We start from the raw sequence: 15,274 nt of genomic DNA on the forward strand, positions 1-15,274 counted from the left end.
GAGAGGGCGGCGAGCAGGTACGAGCCAAGGCAGCCAACTAAACCGGTCTTTAACCTCTGGCGTTACTCTACTGTAGACCGTATAGGAAAACGACAGGACGTGGTTGGCTACAGTGGCAACGACCTTCTGCCAACAAATAGCTAGAGGTTTCGGTCCAGCAGTTCTTGCGCTGCACACGCAACATAACTGTGCTGTAGCGTTGTTCAGTTACGATGAAACCATCCAAAATGATCGGCGGCGATTATTCTCTAGAGCTGAACAATATTTTCCACACGGGCCAAGTGGAACCTGCCTCATGTTTCCAAAGATTGTTTGGGTCCGTGCAGACCGGACTCATACTCAAAGATATCACGCTGGAAGTTCGAGCTGGCGAGGTGATGGCCATACTGGGATCAAAAGGTAACACATAATATTTCAGCGATATAATCTGCACCGGATGCTGCCTACTTTTATTATACTGCGTTAAAAAACATAGGTGTGAGGGATGCTAATAAATAATTTAAAACTCCTACAGTTCTGAAATTATAGTGCACGTTTTCCGATATCCAATTTAATGTCATTACTCATACTTTATTAGTTAAAGTATACCATATGACTATAATTTTCAATAGCAAATATTAACGCATTTATTAGACTATAATTATATATAAAATATCGTGTACCTACGTATATAACATTAAATGATTAATTTAAATTATTTAAAACGGTTACGAAGTAAAATCCTAAAGCCCTGACCCTTTTAGCTTTTATCTATTTTTTTGTAAACAACTGCTCATTAGATAGGTATATATATTTATAATATGTATACATCCGTTTCGAATATAGTATAACTATAATTAATTTGAAATTATTATTTAATTTTATAAAGGCAGTGGTAAACGAGCACTTTTAGAAGTTATTGCCAGACGAAGTAAGGGATTGTCTCGCGGTCAAATCCTTTTGGACGGGAGGCCTCTTACACAAGCTATGTTTAACCAATGTTGTGCATATGTTGGCCACCGAGCTGATCTTGTCCCATCGTTATCTGTACAACAAACGCTACACTATGCAGCAAATTTATCTATCGGCTCACAAGTCAGTGGCTACGTTAAAGACTCTAGGGTGAGACAAGTGTTAGCAGACTTGGCCCTAAGTCAAGTTGCCAGACATAGTGTAGAGGCATTGACGGAAGGCGAGTACAGACGGTTAGTGATCGGAACGCAATTAGTCAAAGATCCAGGTAATAACTGCTCTACGAAATCCTATATTAAATAACAGATAATTGATAGTAATTTAGAATATTTATGCACAATAGTATTATTATTGCTGGACGAACCAACCGCTGGATTGGACCCGTTGACTACGTACTTAGTCGTATCTATGGTCAGTAGCCACGCTAAGCGTAGAGGGAGAGCTGTAATACTCACTATGGAAAAACCAAGATCGGACGTTTTTCCATTTCTCGAACGCGTTGCTTACTTGTGTTTGGGTGACTTGGTTTACGCGGGACCTACTAGAATGATGCTGGACTATTTCCGAGCAGTTGGATTTCCGTGTCCAGAAATGGAAAATCCACTCATGTACTATCGTGAGTAAAATATATTTTACAACTCTTATGTTATTATGTATTGATTTAAATAGAATGTCTGATAGTTGGTTGAGCCACAATTTGATTTTAGCATCAATTCGAATTTGATAAATAATTTTCTAAAAAATATTTGTGATGTATAAATGTTTGTCTTTAGTATCTCTAAAAAAAAAATTTAATAAAATAATATTATTTTTAATTAATAAATACGAATACTAAATTAGTACACTTGTTGACTGGTGTATATCTACATTAGTATTTTATTGAATTAATTTCAAATTATTATTCATTGATGAATAACTTTTCGAAGCATTGAAATAATTGTCTAACCGATTTGCCCATTTTTGCAAAATTTAATCTACTCATAATTTGTATCTTTAAGTTCCATTAACATTGCAGATTATTACTGATAAAATAGAAACTCAAAATCAGCTTTAAAATTTAATTTTGACTTTATTTATTATAAAAATAATGGAGTAAAATCAGTGCTTGATTTGGAAAAAATTAGAAGGGGGACTCAGCAGATATTGCGTTTCACACAAAATTTACTGTCGCATTACCTTGGTGAGCAGGGAAAGCCGTCCTCCACTCCCCTTCAGCTTACCATAATTCTAAAAAAACATTGAATTTATTTTAGGTATAATAATATTTTAAAAGAAAGAAACACTTTTTTATAAATTTTTTTTAAAATTATTTCTGCGAGCATAATACAATTTCTTATATCTATATTTTACGGTAAATAATTTCATCAGGATGATCAGAAAATGTATATTAATAATATCATGTAAACCTACCTACAAGATGTCTGTATTTAATGTAAATACAACCGTCTCTAATATAGCTAATATCGTATTGCACTCAATTGTAACAATCAATAAAGGTACACTATACAGCTTGTACCTACTAACCTTACTAAATTTTTCTTTAATTTTTACAGTAATAGGGAACACTTGATTTAAAAATCTTTATTAGATATAAATATACTTATAAGTATTAGACTTATAGTAAATAGTAAATAATAAATTTTATACCACAAATTAATTACTACTTATAAAAACTTAAATTTGAACTAATAATTCGGCAGGTTGACAACATATTATATTTTTAAATTTAAATCATATTTATTTTGTGAATTATAAAAATATAATGTATTGCAACATAGCAACAACGTTCCATGAATTTTAAACTATGACATAAAATAATTTAGCAAAGTACCGTATATTATTTAGATAAATCTCCGTAGAAATTTGGAAGAGTTAAAAAAAGATAAGTAAAATTACGTTTCTAAATCAAACTATATAATTAAAGTGGCGTAAATTGGCCTCGATTTCTGATGGAGCAGAGAAATATTTTGATTTTTTACCTACCAATACTAACTTAATTTGAAAATCTCCACTCAATAAACATTATATATATTTATTTATGATTAATAAATACCTAAGTATTGAATTTTTTTAGTAGTAAAAACTGTATTATTATAATACTATAACATTAAAAAAAAAAATTACAACTAATTTTTTATTTTAAACCAAGTCGACGTCTTCTTTTAAAACATATGTAGCATAAAATTGTCCAAATTCATCAATTACTAATACATATTATAATTTATGTTATGGTCGGAAAAATGTTTACCAAATTGTAAACCTATTTGAAATAGGATTTAAGATATAGATAGGTATTAGGTACTATACAAAACATGCACGAAAATTATTTTTTTTGCATACATGTAATTCGTAAAACAAATGTATACTTTTGAAATTAGAAATTATAAGTATATCTAATTTTTATGATTTTCTGGTGGTGCAAATGTAGCAATTGCACCACTACGCCTCATTATAATAATTATATACAAGAAGTATTTTGTTATTAGCTACCTACTAAGCAATACTTATATTTAATTTTTTAAACATTTCAAAAAATCCAATGTTATCAAAATAATCACGTGGGTTTGTTGTATTACGGATAATCTTGTTATTAATAAATAATCTTTTATAATATGGAATAATGATGGTATAAGATATTTAGCTAGGTATTATAAAATAGTAGGTTGTTACTTGTTAAATTGCTTAGTATTCATAAATCATAATAGCTTACCTAAATGCATAAATGTATAGATTTACGTGTTTATGAATATTATCGCATATAAAATAATAATTATACTTTTAAGCAGTACCTACTACCTACACCACCTACCTCCTGTAGACCTATAGATTTTATATGCGTACTGCGTGTCTGCGTAGGTATACCACAAAATGCATACCGATACCGGCGTACTTACCTCATGTTCACGTTGTTCTTGTTCTTAACACTGGACACCGTAAATATTGACTATTAAAATTTGAATTGCTTTGATTATTTAATAACATAACATAGATTATTTTCATTTTCATATTTTATATTACTATATGAATACAATTTATATATATGTAATATGTATGTATAATGTATACATATTTACAGCTAAACATACAGACCAAAATAAGTTACTCTACAGTCTACGACCTCTACGGAGATTTAATACCTCGAAATCGGTAAAAACTTTACTGTTTGTACATATCACTGAATATAATATAGTACCTGCCATTAATGACTAATGTAATGTCTAACAAACATGATGTTTAACAGTGGAAAATATAACAGTCAGGTTTAAAAAAATTATACATCGAAAGAGACTCAAAAAAATGTAATCCTTTATTTTTATTGAAATACCCTTGAGACCTCATTTATAAATAATGTTTCTTTTTATTTACAAACTTACATATTAAATAAATCCCCATAAGAAATATTAAGGCAAACCTCTTACAATTGCTTATTTTGTCAAACTTTTAGATATTATTTTAATTTGAATAAACTTTAAAAATATATTCAAAAACGGTTTAAAATTGAAGTATTATAAATACTCTTCTAGCTGAAGATCAGTGTGTAGGAAATTGGCTTTAGTCTAGAGTAAAAATTAATTATTTTGAATTCTTATAATAATTTCATTATACCAATGTATTAAACTTAATCACAATTTTTCAATTTTATTTTATATATCATATTATGTTTAATATAATATATTACTTGTAATTCGTATTAGATTGATTATTAAGATACTTATAACTTGTAAGTTGTAACTCATATGTATACAGACTTCATGACGAGGTTTAGTCAAAACACAAAATACGTCTAATACAGTAATGATAAGTTGTTAATTTATTATAAAACCTACTATTACTTATACCAACCAATTTTTAATGTAAATTCTCAAAATCTCTCTCAATTCATTGCTATGATCCTATAAGTCAGAGTCTCTGACTCAGAAATAAAAAAATAAGCTTAATACACAATATATTTAACAATAATATCTACTTAATAAGCGATAGTCAGACGTGGTGATAAAGTTGCGTAGTATCATATGAAATCCGGCTTTATTCTGATGCTATTGTACTAATTCTATCGTTATTTTAGAGTTAAGAGTTTTGGTCATTATTTAGTAGGTATTTACTATTTAGTCATGGTAAATGTAAACATCTGCAACACTAAGTATATATTATTATAATAAAATGCATACTATAATTTTATTATTTTTATAAGTTAATAATTTATTATATTATAAATTATAGTTTGATAATATTCCTGAAATGATCTCGAAGAATACGTAGATAGTTAAATTTTCATCATACGTTAATAATTTAAGACAACAAATTAGATCCATGCAAAAACATCTGTAACTAATCGCCAATGTATAAGTCGCGCTTGCATAATTCTAAACAAAACCATAGATAATACTCTGACAAATTTATACTATATATCTATATCTTGTACATAAATAAAATAATCTTGGAAGAAATCATTATTAATGTTACATGATTTGACGTATATAGGTAAAAATATTTATTATAATAATATGCTTATTCGGTTGCCTATTATTTATAGGTAAACATTTTTAAATCGTATGCATTCTATTCAGTTACTCATTATAGTTCATCCATATATAGAGGTCAGTGATGCTGAAAAATTATCGTTGATCATGTCAAATGATTATAAATAATAACAATAGTAATATATATATATATATTTTTATCATAAAAGTTCGATTTAACAAAAAAACATAGGTATAATAATTAAACAACCACACGTATGTCTGCATTGGATAAAATACTTTTTGATTTTCGATGTAATATATGTACCTATTATACGACATTTACTATCTATATAGTCTGTATGAACGATCGATCATCTGTAGGTAATCTGTTACAGTGTGTTTGTCAACCGTGGATCGACGATCTCGTGAGCGGTTTGTCGAGTCCAATGCACAAATCGTAGCACTGGTGGAGAAGTTTAAAATGGAAGGGGCGCCCTACAGAAAGTCGTCTGCAATGTCTGTGCTGCTCGGGTCACCGCCCAGTGACCACCAACCCAACTCACATCCGTATCCATATTCGGCACAGGGGTCTTCGACCACACAAATCGGAATGACGTTGTACCAGTAAGTCACAGCAGAAATGAAATGTATTATAATATCAAACATGTGACGCGTTTTTCGGTTCGGCGAACGTTAGACAATTTATAATTGGTTTTTTTATCGTACACCCGGGGAAAAAACGATTACACATCGCGAGTCATAAGCGATAGGTTTTTCTTTACGTTTTTGACACCGACACGACTCGCTCAATTTCGTAACAATGGCCCATTATTGCCGTCGAACAACAAACGTCAAATTTGCAATACCATCATTGCTAGTTTTACATTTTTTTACGTACACCAAAACAAAACAAAACCGTATTATACCTACACTGCAGCAGAGTTGTAAACTTACCTCAAAATAATAATACGTTTGTATTCAATACCAAAAGTATTTACAAAGAAAAACATTACAATTGCAGTTATTTCATATATAATATAGAACTGTTAAATGTAATTTTTTCGAATTACAAACATTTTTATCATTGTGCTCGTGCCGAATTATATTCATATATACATACTTATATTTACTATTAAAACGAATCCAGCAACAACAACAAAAAAAATTCAATAGGTTCATTTTCATTTATACAGAGAGCACATTTAATATATTTACCGTTGGTTTTTCGACTGGAATAAAAGAGAAAAAATGTATTCTTTAGTAGGTACCCAATAAACCATACATTTAATAACAATATAGTACTTTAGTTGTGTTATAAGTTTATAACTTATAACCTACCTAGTAAATTATATTTAGAAAAAAATTGGAATATTTTATTGTGATCAATTTTTACAAAACGTTGAAAAATTTAGATGAAATAACGTATTTAGGAATTTTGCACCCTAGGTTATCTGAGTGCCATAACTTTTTTTACCACCCAAATGACCTAGGTACCGTATTATATCAAAATGCTCTCCAAAATTTACCACCCTGAGCCTAAGCCCCCCCTGGACCCTACCTAAATACGTCACTGGAAGTATAATTATATTGAATATTCGGTGAATATGATTTAATTAAATTCAAACGTACGGCAATTTGAACGTAGAACAATTTATTTCTTTAAAAAAAATGTATAGACTTAATCTTTTGATTTTATTTTGTATTTGTTCACATTTATCGCATCTGGGTGCTGTGTAATCTTGATGATTGACAATACATTGGTTGCAGTTGTCTGTGAACAGACAATACTTATCATTTTCGATTGTCGTCTGAAAAAGTCTGTCCGCAATTTTATCGGCATTTTAGCGATCGACCATTATCGACCGCCAAGATCGAATTTATTACAAAATCCTTTTCAACATTAATAATATTACTGTCCAATTTTATTATTTTGTAGTAGGTATACTACTGCTAAAGACTATATAACAACAAAATAATAATACAATTAGCAAAGTGTATTTAATTACGCACTACGTAGTACCATTGATTAAATTTATTTAATTAATGGTAGTACGTAGTTAGTATTACAAATTGATGTCTTTTGAAGTACAATTAGGTATAATTTACAATACCTATTTATTTAAACTCTTTTAACCAACCTACATTAACTTATATTTATTTCTATATTTTAACGGCTATACTTACGGTGTAATTTTCTACATAAGCAATAACATAATACATTAATATCTCAATCATTCTTTACGATATTATAATGTATTATTATATTTTAACATACATAGCTAACATTAAATATGATTTACTTAACTGACCCCATCACACTGCAATCATATCGTAAATGTTTTCCCATAACTGTATTTTTAGATATACTATATATTGTTATATACTGCCATAAATTTAATATTTCATCTCATGATAATATAATAGTATTATTGTAAATTACGACCACCGTTCTCTTTAACGAAAAAATCCTTGTTGTGTCGACAGAACTGTTCCGATTTCAACCGCTGAAATGTAGGCGATGCTAACACGACTGTCTGAAAAAACGTTTCCGTGGGATATTCTTACACGACTACATAGTACACGACTTATTACAAACTTAAACTATAGGTATCTAATTGGCCCAGTATGAACATAAACAGTATACACATAAGTAATCTGGCTGTGTATACTATAGTAAACTATACATTTAACAACATACTTGAAAATAATAACCGGTGTGAATTTGTGACGTACAGGCACATTAATATATTAAAATGCAAATCCCAAACATGAATTACGAGTATTAATTTTTTTAGTTTATTTTACAAAATATTTAAATAACACTATAATATATTTATAATAAGAAATTTAGACTATGCAAATGGAACTTATATATATATGTATTCCAGTAATATTTTGTATTATACCTTCTGCCCTCCGACAATGAATCATTTATATCAATCAATAATTAAAAAATTATGATAAAATTACAAATATATATTCAGATAGATATCAGTGTCACACGATATGTACTTAAAGTATTATAGTAAATAGTCACACTCTCACACGACTGTTTAACGGGTATTTATTATTCTATGGTGGTGTATAGGTACTGCAGGTGTATATGTACTAGATAGGGGCCATTGGCCACAAGAACACAGAATTTATTTGATTATAACTTTATAAGACACGTTGCATCTATGATTTTGAAGGGTGGTAAGTTTTGTTATAAATAATTTAAATTTTAGCCAATGGTTGCTACCCGCAAACAGATTTGTGAAAAAGATTTAGTATATAGTTGGCTTTATAGTCAATTAAAAAAATTATTGTGAAAAAACGCATATTACGGTTTTTACTTTTTTATTAAAAATTTTAACTATCTAACCAAATTTTACCAAAATATTTGTTATAGTAATTTTATGTACAAGTATAGTAGTCATAATTACGATAGTCTTCTTTTGTAATAAAGAGAAGGGGAGAGATAAAAACACTTTTGCTGTCCTTAAATCTTAAATACATACGCTGAACCAGCATAATTTATCCACCCATTGACTTTACTTCAATACTAGTGTACATGGTATACCTCTCTATTAAAAAACTACCTATATATTTTTATAGACGCCAGTTCGCGTCCACATTTGGATGTTCTTGGCAAGCTCTATTCTACTTGTCAGCACGACTCATCGCCATGCCCATCGCATTCCTGTTGATTTGGATGTTCTATCGCGATATTAAGGTAAGTAGTCGACATTGTTGCATTATCCAGTCGAAGGGGATGATTAAATCGATTCAAATGTTCATGTTTGTACCATGTAGGACTACCAGACGACATTTATGTCCCGCAGTGGTCTACTGTTGACGTGCATAACGACGACTTATTTGACTTCGATATTCACTACGGCGTACACATGTAAGTATATATATACCTACAATAACGAGTAACGACATAACGTAGATACCAGGTATATTGATGTTAATAAGGGAAACAACGATGATAAAAATGCTTCGAAGACTAAATAGTAAATATAGGTACGGATAAAAGTAATAACTAATAAATGAGATATCACAACATAACGATTTCGAAAAAAAGGTATTTGTATTTTGTACCTATATACTGTTTACAATATACTTAGGTATATTATTTATTTACAGAAACTTAAAACTTATATTTATTTTACTTTATTCGTAATTCGGTCACTGACTTGTTGTTTTTGTAATTGTATTTCGTAAGTAGGTTATTGTAAACGTAAAATTGGCTATGTAGGTACTGTGTTATATTTTTTATAAGCAATGAAATCACATTTCTCATTGCCCATTGGGATATACCAATTGGCTATTAGGTAGTAATTTTCCGGGTGATTCGAGTTGTACTGAACAAACTTTGAAAATGCGTAGCGTTTTACAATGCTGGATTTTGAAATGTATTAACTGTATTCTTCTCATTCAATTTTAATATTATTGTAATAATAAATATGCTACTACAATCATCAATCCTAAAACCTCTGTTAACTATTTTTTACATCGCATAATTCACGCGATTTTTAAAAATGTTAGATATAGACATAATGCCTGTATAGTTTATACTGTAAATAATGTAATATGTATTGGTTATAGTTGTAAAATTATGATTTTTTTTAAATTCGATTTTTTCTACGTAAAATTTATCATACAACTTGTATGAATTTGTTCATAATTGAGATATTTTGAGATGATTAATTTATTATCATTATGATAATATAATTTTTTTTATATGCATCTACTAATTTGTAAATAAAATTCATCGTTTAATGGTTATTTTTTTTCCTAAATTACAATTAACCAAATTTGTATTGAAAATGGATTTTAAATTACAATATAGCTTATCAAATCAATAATAAAATATATGCTATAATATAAATTAAAGAAAAAAAGACAATTATATGAAGGAGAATGTTATGTCAGTAAAAAATATTTTTTAAAATTGAAATGAAAGTGTAAGACTATGGTCTATGAATAATAAGGTTACTACATAAAAATTAAATTATAAATACAAAAATGTATATTATCAATCGTTACTACAGTGTATAAATAAAAAATGATATGCCAAACAAAAAATATTTAAAAATAATTATTAAAACAATTAGAAAAATATTTGATGTATACCGAGTATACGATAATAATATTATATCCTATAACCTGTATAAATATACATTTTTTTCAATTTATATGGCGTGTTTCTAATTTATAATAACCAAATAAGGATTAAAGTTAATTATTATTTTTTTTTTTTTGGAAATAATTTGAAAAAAAAAGAAATAGACTTATAATATACCTACTCGTATTGCTCTAATATATATAATGACTTATATATTGACTTACCACAGTAGTTTTAAAGATTATCAACAGCACACGTCCATATAAGACTTTAATAAGAGAAAGTGTAGATAATTACATTTAAAAAAAATAATACCTAATTAAAAACAGTACAGGATTTTTAATCAATATATAAAATCACTTCTGCTTCTTGGTTTGTTTCTAATTACACATAACCTATATATATTAAAACTATCGACCATTTATAGCAAAATCCTACTTTAACAAATTCTATTCCACCTCTTAAAATCAATATATACTAGCTCTATAACTCTATAACCTCTCGCCGTCTTAAAACACAAAGGTGCCGTGAATTGTGATCTTCTTGAACCTGTGACTTGCGACATGAAAAAATAAATATTTATATTTAGGTACCATAGTTTCTTATATCGGTAAATTTGCTCATATGATGACTATGTAAAGATTGTAAGTTTTTAATAAGGTACGTTTTTAATAATAAAAAAAAAGAAAGAAAATCATTACCGGTTTGACAATTATATTTAATATTACACGACACCACAGATGAGGAATCTCATGAAACTTTCTATAAGCAAGCCGCAGCTAACTGGCAAATTGCCTACGAGTTACGACCTAAGTAACTACCTATTAAGTACCTAGGTAGTAGGTACTAACTAGCAAGCAACAGTGAGTCAGTGTGTGTATAAGCTAATTCCATGTATACACTATTATATCCGATTATAAAGAGTGTCGATGTCGTCGATTTGATGATAAAAAAATTAATAATAATAATTAAAATGTTAAACACGTGCGCGCGAAGTGTAACGGTCATAGACCGCAACAAATCCAATTATAAGGATATAATATCAAGTGAATTCTTAATATAAATATTTGAAACCACGGTAAAAACTAATCATAATAATTTATTATGAAATTGAGTCTGGTGTACCTATGTTGTATGCCGTTATTATAGTACCTATTACGTTATTATGTTAAGTGTTTACGTACTGATGATAAAGTGTACGTTTTTATGGTTTCAGTTGCTCCTCACAGGACACGGTACTATCAGGAAAATCAAGATGGTACATACAACGGACCACTTTTCCTAGTCAGTTATTTCACTTTCTCGTTGCCGCTCGCTTTTCTAACCGTGTTTGGATCGTCGGCCATATTGCACCAGTGAGTACCGGATATTACGTATGTAATGTAGTGTACATTATAGGCTGAGCACCTACTTAATAAAATAATAAGAAATAAGTATAGCTATAGCCTGTAAGTACATTATTTAATTATTATGAGAGATTTTTTAACATAAACTCAGCTGATTAGCTCACTTAATGTAGGTAGTGCATAGTACTAGCTACAGACGCGTAGTAACTATAGAATATAATTTAAATTGTTGAGCGATAAATTCCGTTGTTTTCCTCCAATTGAAACACATTTTAAGTCACTATATGCCTACTAATTTATTATAGTAATTAAGTAATGGTATGTATGGTATAGTTATAGTCTTATAAAGTTTCAAATTTCGATTATAGTAATTATTAGATTTACTGCTGTAATACAATTAACCAGTTTTGAATTCGTTATCACTACCTAAATACGACTTCTATAATAAATACATAATAAGAAGGGTTATCAAATGGATGGTAGATAAGAATGATGCTATTAAGTAAATTGCACAAATTTTTTACGATTATCCCTCGGCTTTCTATTCGAATTTTTAAATATATGGATTAGAAACTAGCAATTTACAATTACTAGATAATACTTATAGTAGGTATAATTAAAAAAAAACTATTGGAAAAATTTATTGAAAGTATAAATACCTACCTTTTTGTCACGTAGTACCATTAACTGGGGAGGAACTGTGTTATAGTATTATTTTTCCATCAAAGTATAGGTTACCTACCCGACAATTCAAAAATACATTAAACATTTGAATTTTTAATAAAAATTGGATTTTTTGTGTCTATTATAGATTATGGCGTTTATGCTAATGTGCTTTAACTTCAAAAGTAATTAAATTGATATTTTAATAACAACTAGTTTATAATATCATCTCACATCTGTAAGATACATAGTAATTATAACTCAAACCACAAAAAAGTATTCATTGATTTTATTCAATGAAAGCTAAAACCTAAAATCTATAGGTAACGAATGAGAAAATTGACTTGGATCGTTTTATACCTATGCAGAACAGGGTTTTTTCCCGAATTAAATACACCACACGTGCTGTACATAAATTACATATAGTAAAATATCACGGTCAATGGTCATTAGCATACTACACAATACACTAAAATTGCATTAAAACATAAAATAACTTTACTATACAATATAATTTCTTATTTCAGTAAAGTACTAAAATACTCGTGTGTAGCACAAATTTCAAAATGGGCAGTTTATATAAATGTTTATAAATTTAACCTTTATTCCACGAATCGACTTTCAAAATTCTCATAAAAAGTGTACTGTTGAGCTTCGGACTACGGAACCTTTTTTTTTAAATAGGGACTTTAATGCCGACTGTTATAATCTAATATACATAATATTAAGGATCGTTGAATTTTATAGTATAAATATACCTATAATATTAATATTTTATACGAGATTTTTAATTGTAATTGATTATTGTTTTTTCTAAGCCTGATGAAATTTGACGACTGGACAGAATTGAGTCTGTTCGCGGCCGTGCTGTTGAGCTGCTACCTATTCGCCGAACAGTTGGTTGTTGCTGTGATGGCCGTATCCAGGAACCCTTACAACACCAGCGTATTTTGTATATACATCATCAGCGTCATGATCGTGCTGGGCAGTGGAATGCTAAGGTACCTACGCCTTATAATAAATAACTGGATGACGATTGATGATCGATGATAAGATTAATTCATAAATACCACATTTTATTATACTCAGTAAAATAAGTTTTACTGTTTTAGTTTTTTTCATCGTTCATGAAACTATAGGCATAAGATGATCAAATATATTGAGACGGGGTTAGAAGAAAGAGCTTGGTAATTAATGTAGTAAATTGTATACTAGCAATATAATATCATTTGTCAATCAATAATAATAATTAAAATTAGTAAATTATAATATTTATAACACGTAATGAATGATACATCACAGTTAAACAAAATCAAATGAAAGTAAAGGTTTAATATCCAATAAGGTATATGCACTAAAATATCACTAAACATGCATTTAAAATTATGCACTTGTGCATCGAAAAATTAAAAAAGTAAAATAAGCGAATATAAAAATAAAAATTTCTCAGGAAGTAGAGTAGGTACTTATTATATTTTTGTTAAACTAATGCAATAATCATATCATTAAAAGTATCTATAATATTAATTCTTAATACATAAAAGTACTTCCGAAATTTCCCTCCCCGTCCACGATTCGGTCAGAAAAAAAATTTTTAAAAAGGATATACAATATTTTATATACCTGAGAAACAGACAAACCAATAAAAAATTAACCAAATACTGCAGTATAATATATTGGCCGTTGGGTACATTTTACCCACGCCGATTGTGGGTGTTGCGAATCGTTTAACCGTCGCCGCCGTGTCGATCATTATTCATTTGTAACGTCATCGTCTGATCGTCTTTGTTTCCGTACACAGATCTTACCGCGGCATGTCGGAATGGCTGTCGTGGGTGACGTACGCCACGCAGACCAGGTACGTCGGCGCCTATCTGACGGCCCAGGCTTTCGACGGCCGCCAGCAGTACACCGGGTTGCCGCTGAGCGCGGCGCAGAACTGTTCCATACCAGCGGCCGAGCCGTTCGCGTGCCGGTACCCGGACGGGGCCTCATACGTCAACGAGCGATATCCGGCCACGGTGGCCGACCCGCAGATCAATCTGGTCGCTAGCTTCGTGTTCCCGGTGGCCGCCGCCGTGTTCAACGTCCTGCTGTACGTGGCCCCGCTGCCGTCTTACGTCAAGGCCAAGTTCAGAGAATAATCCAAGCTAACTGCACCGCCACCCTCCCACGACCGAGAGACACTACCCTCCCCCGAGGGTAGGTTTCGGTGGTCCGCTATGCGCCCGAAACACGGCAGAGTGACGGGACAGAGTCGTCGACGTTACGGGCACCGACGTGTGCCGGATGGCGGTTCCCCGTCAAATGCCCTACAGTTTTTCTATGTACACCATCATATTTTTAAATGTTGCGTACTCGTATCTATACCCCCAAGGAATCAAAACAGAATTACTGTGGTGTCTGAAATAAATTATTGTAATATGTAGGTATATAGGATACTACTATTTACCTACTAATGTCAACTATACACACAAAGACTAATATTAAACAAACAAGATTATTCTTAGTGTAGTAGACGATATATAGTTCCTGGCAGAAGATGTAAAATAATAATACAATTTTCTGTTTGAATGTTCTCCGTTAATTTTTGTACTCATTGCATCATTTGTATTTAACGCGCTCGCATCATATATTTTATCATTGTTAAATGAATACAATTTTTTAAATATATATAAATATATTTTTTTATAATACATATACATGTAAATATATATATTATTTTTTTTAATGAAACA

At 30.0% G+C, this 15,274-nt stretch overlaps 1 protein-coding gene across 1 annotated transcript; it reads left to right on the top strand.

Annotated features, from left to right (window-relative positions):
• The first annotated feature begins 113 nt into the window (after window positions 1-113).
• Window positions 114-15,248, top strand: LOC114124320 (ATP-binding cassette sub-family G member 5). The gene is made up of 9 exons (XM_027987542.2): window positions 114-399; window positions 869-1,219; window positions 1,295-1,567; window positions 5,810-6,038; window positions 9,012-9,129; window positions 9,210-9,303; window positions 11,744-11,882; window positions 13,355-13,537; window positions 14,338-15,248. Exons 1-9 carry the CDS (start codon window positions 213-215, stop codon window positions 14,678-14,680), a joined length of 1,917 nt encoding a protein of 638 aa, XP_027843343.2. The 5' UTR covers window positions 114-212; the 3' UTR covers window positions 14,681-15,248.
• Window positions 15,249-15,274: the final 26 nt, after the last annotated feature.

This window comes from Aphis gossypii, chromosome 2 (genome assembly GCF_020184175.1).
Source record: "Aphis gossypii isolate Hap1 chromosome 2, ASM2018417v2, whole genome shotgun sequence".
Lineage (NCBI taxonomy): Eukaryota > Metazoa > Arthropoda > Insecta > Hemiptera > Aphididae > Aphis > Aphis gossypii.

Coding starts and splice junctions, on each gene's coding strand:
- LOC114124320 (XM_027987542.2), top strand. CDS start 213: ATGAAACCATCCAAAATGATCGGCGGCGATTATTCTCTAGAGCTGAAC. Junction 6,039..9,011: donor ATCGGAATGACGTTGTACCA/GTAAGTCACAGC, acceptor ATATTTTTATAG/ACGCCAGTTCGCGTCCACAT. Junction 11,883..13,354: donor TCGTCGGCCATATTGCACCA/GTGAGTACCGGA, acceptor GTTTTTTCTAAG/CCTGATGAAATTTGACGACT.